This window comes from Eimeria tenella, genomic scaffold (assembly GCF_000499545.2).
Source record: "Eimeria tenella Houghton genomic scaffold, Eth_scaff2019, whole genome shotgun sequence".
Classification (NCBI taxonomy): domain Eukaryota; phylum Apicomplexa; class Conoidasida; order Eucoccidiorida; family Eimeriidae; genus Eimeria; species Eimeria tenella.
The window spans coordinates 1-690 of NW_013541864.1; the positions used below are offsets into that span (position 1 = coordinate 1).

The 690-nt window shown below is 70.7% G+C and overlaps 1 protein-coding gene across 1 annotated transcript; it reads left to right on the forward strand.

The window, feature by feature from the left end:
* Positions 1-203: 203 nt before the first annotated feature.
* ETH_00033925 (uncharacterized protein) lies at positions 204-615 on the forward strand (the record flags this gene model as incomplete). Its single annotated transcript, XM_013374425.1, has 1 exon — positions 204-615. A coding segment is annotated over one exon (412 nt), but the record flags the coding sequence as incomplete, so codon positions are not given.
* Positions 616-690: the final 75 nt, after the last annotated feature.

Below are 690 nucleotides of genomic sequence, written 5' to 3' on the forward strand. Positions count from 1 at the left end.
ACACCCCCCCGCGCCCGCCGCAGCAGCAGCAGCAGCAGCAGCGGAGGCGCGGTTCGGTGCAGCAGCTGCGTCAGCAGCGTCAGCAGTTGCTGCTGCCGGTTGCTGCTGCAGCGGATGCTGCAGCAGCGCATCCGGGAGCGTTGGGAGGAGTTCTACCGGGAGCTTCGGAAGCTTCGCTGCAGCTGTACCAGCAGCAGCAGCTGATGCAGCAGCAGCAGCATTTTCAGCGGCATTTGCCGCTGCCGCAGCTGGAGTTGCAGCAGGGGTCTGGTGGTGGGCAGCAGTTCGTGTTGCCGAGCGGGCTGCAGCAAGACAGCATGCAGGGGAGCAGCTCTGGCGGGAGCAGCAGCAGCAGCAGCGTGGCGCCTCTGGTGTGCGCGTTGCCTGGTGGGGCGGGGTGTTCTTCCGCGTCGGAGCGCGCGGCGGCAGCAGCAGCAGCAGCAGCAGCAGCAGGGGGTGGCGGGTGCGGCGGGGGTCCGGGCGTCGCGTCTGGGGCTGCGTTTGTGTCTGGAGAGCAGCGTCTGGGCGTGGGCTGCAGCCCCGGGGCCGCAGCAGCAGCAGCAGCAGGAGCAGGAGCAGCAGCAGGAACTGCTTCGGGCGCCGCAGCAGGAGCGGGTGCGGCGGCGGGGAGCGGCGGCAGCAGCAGCGCGGCGGGGTGCAGCAGCGGGCAGATAAGCCGGTTGCTGCTGC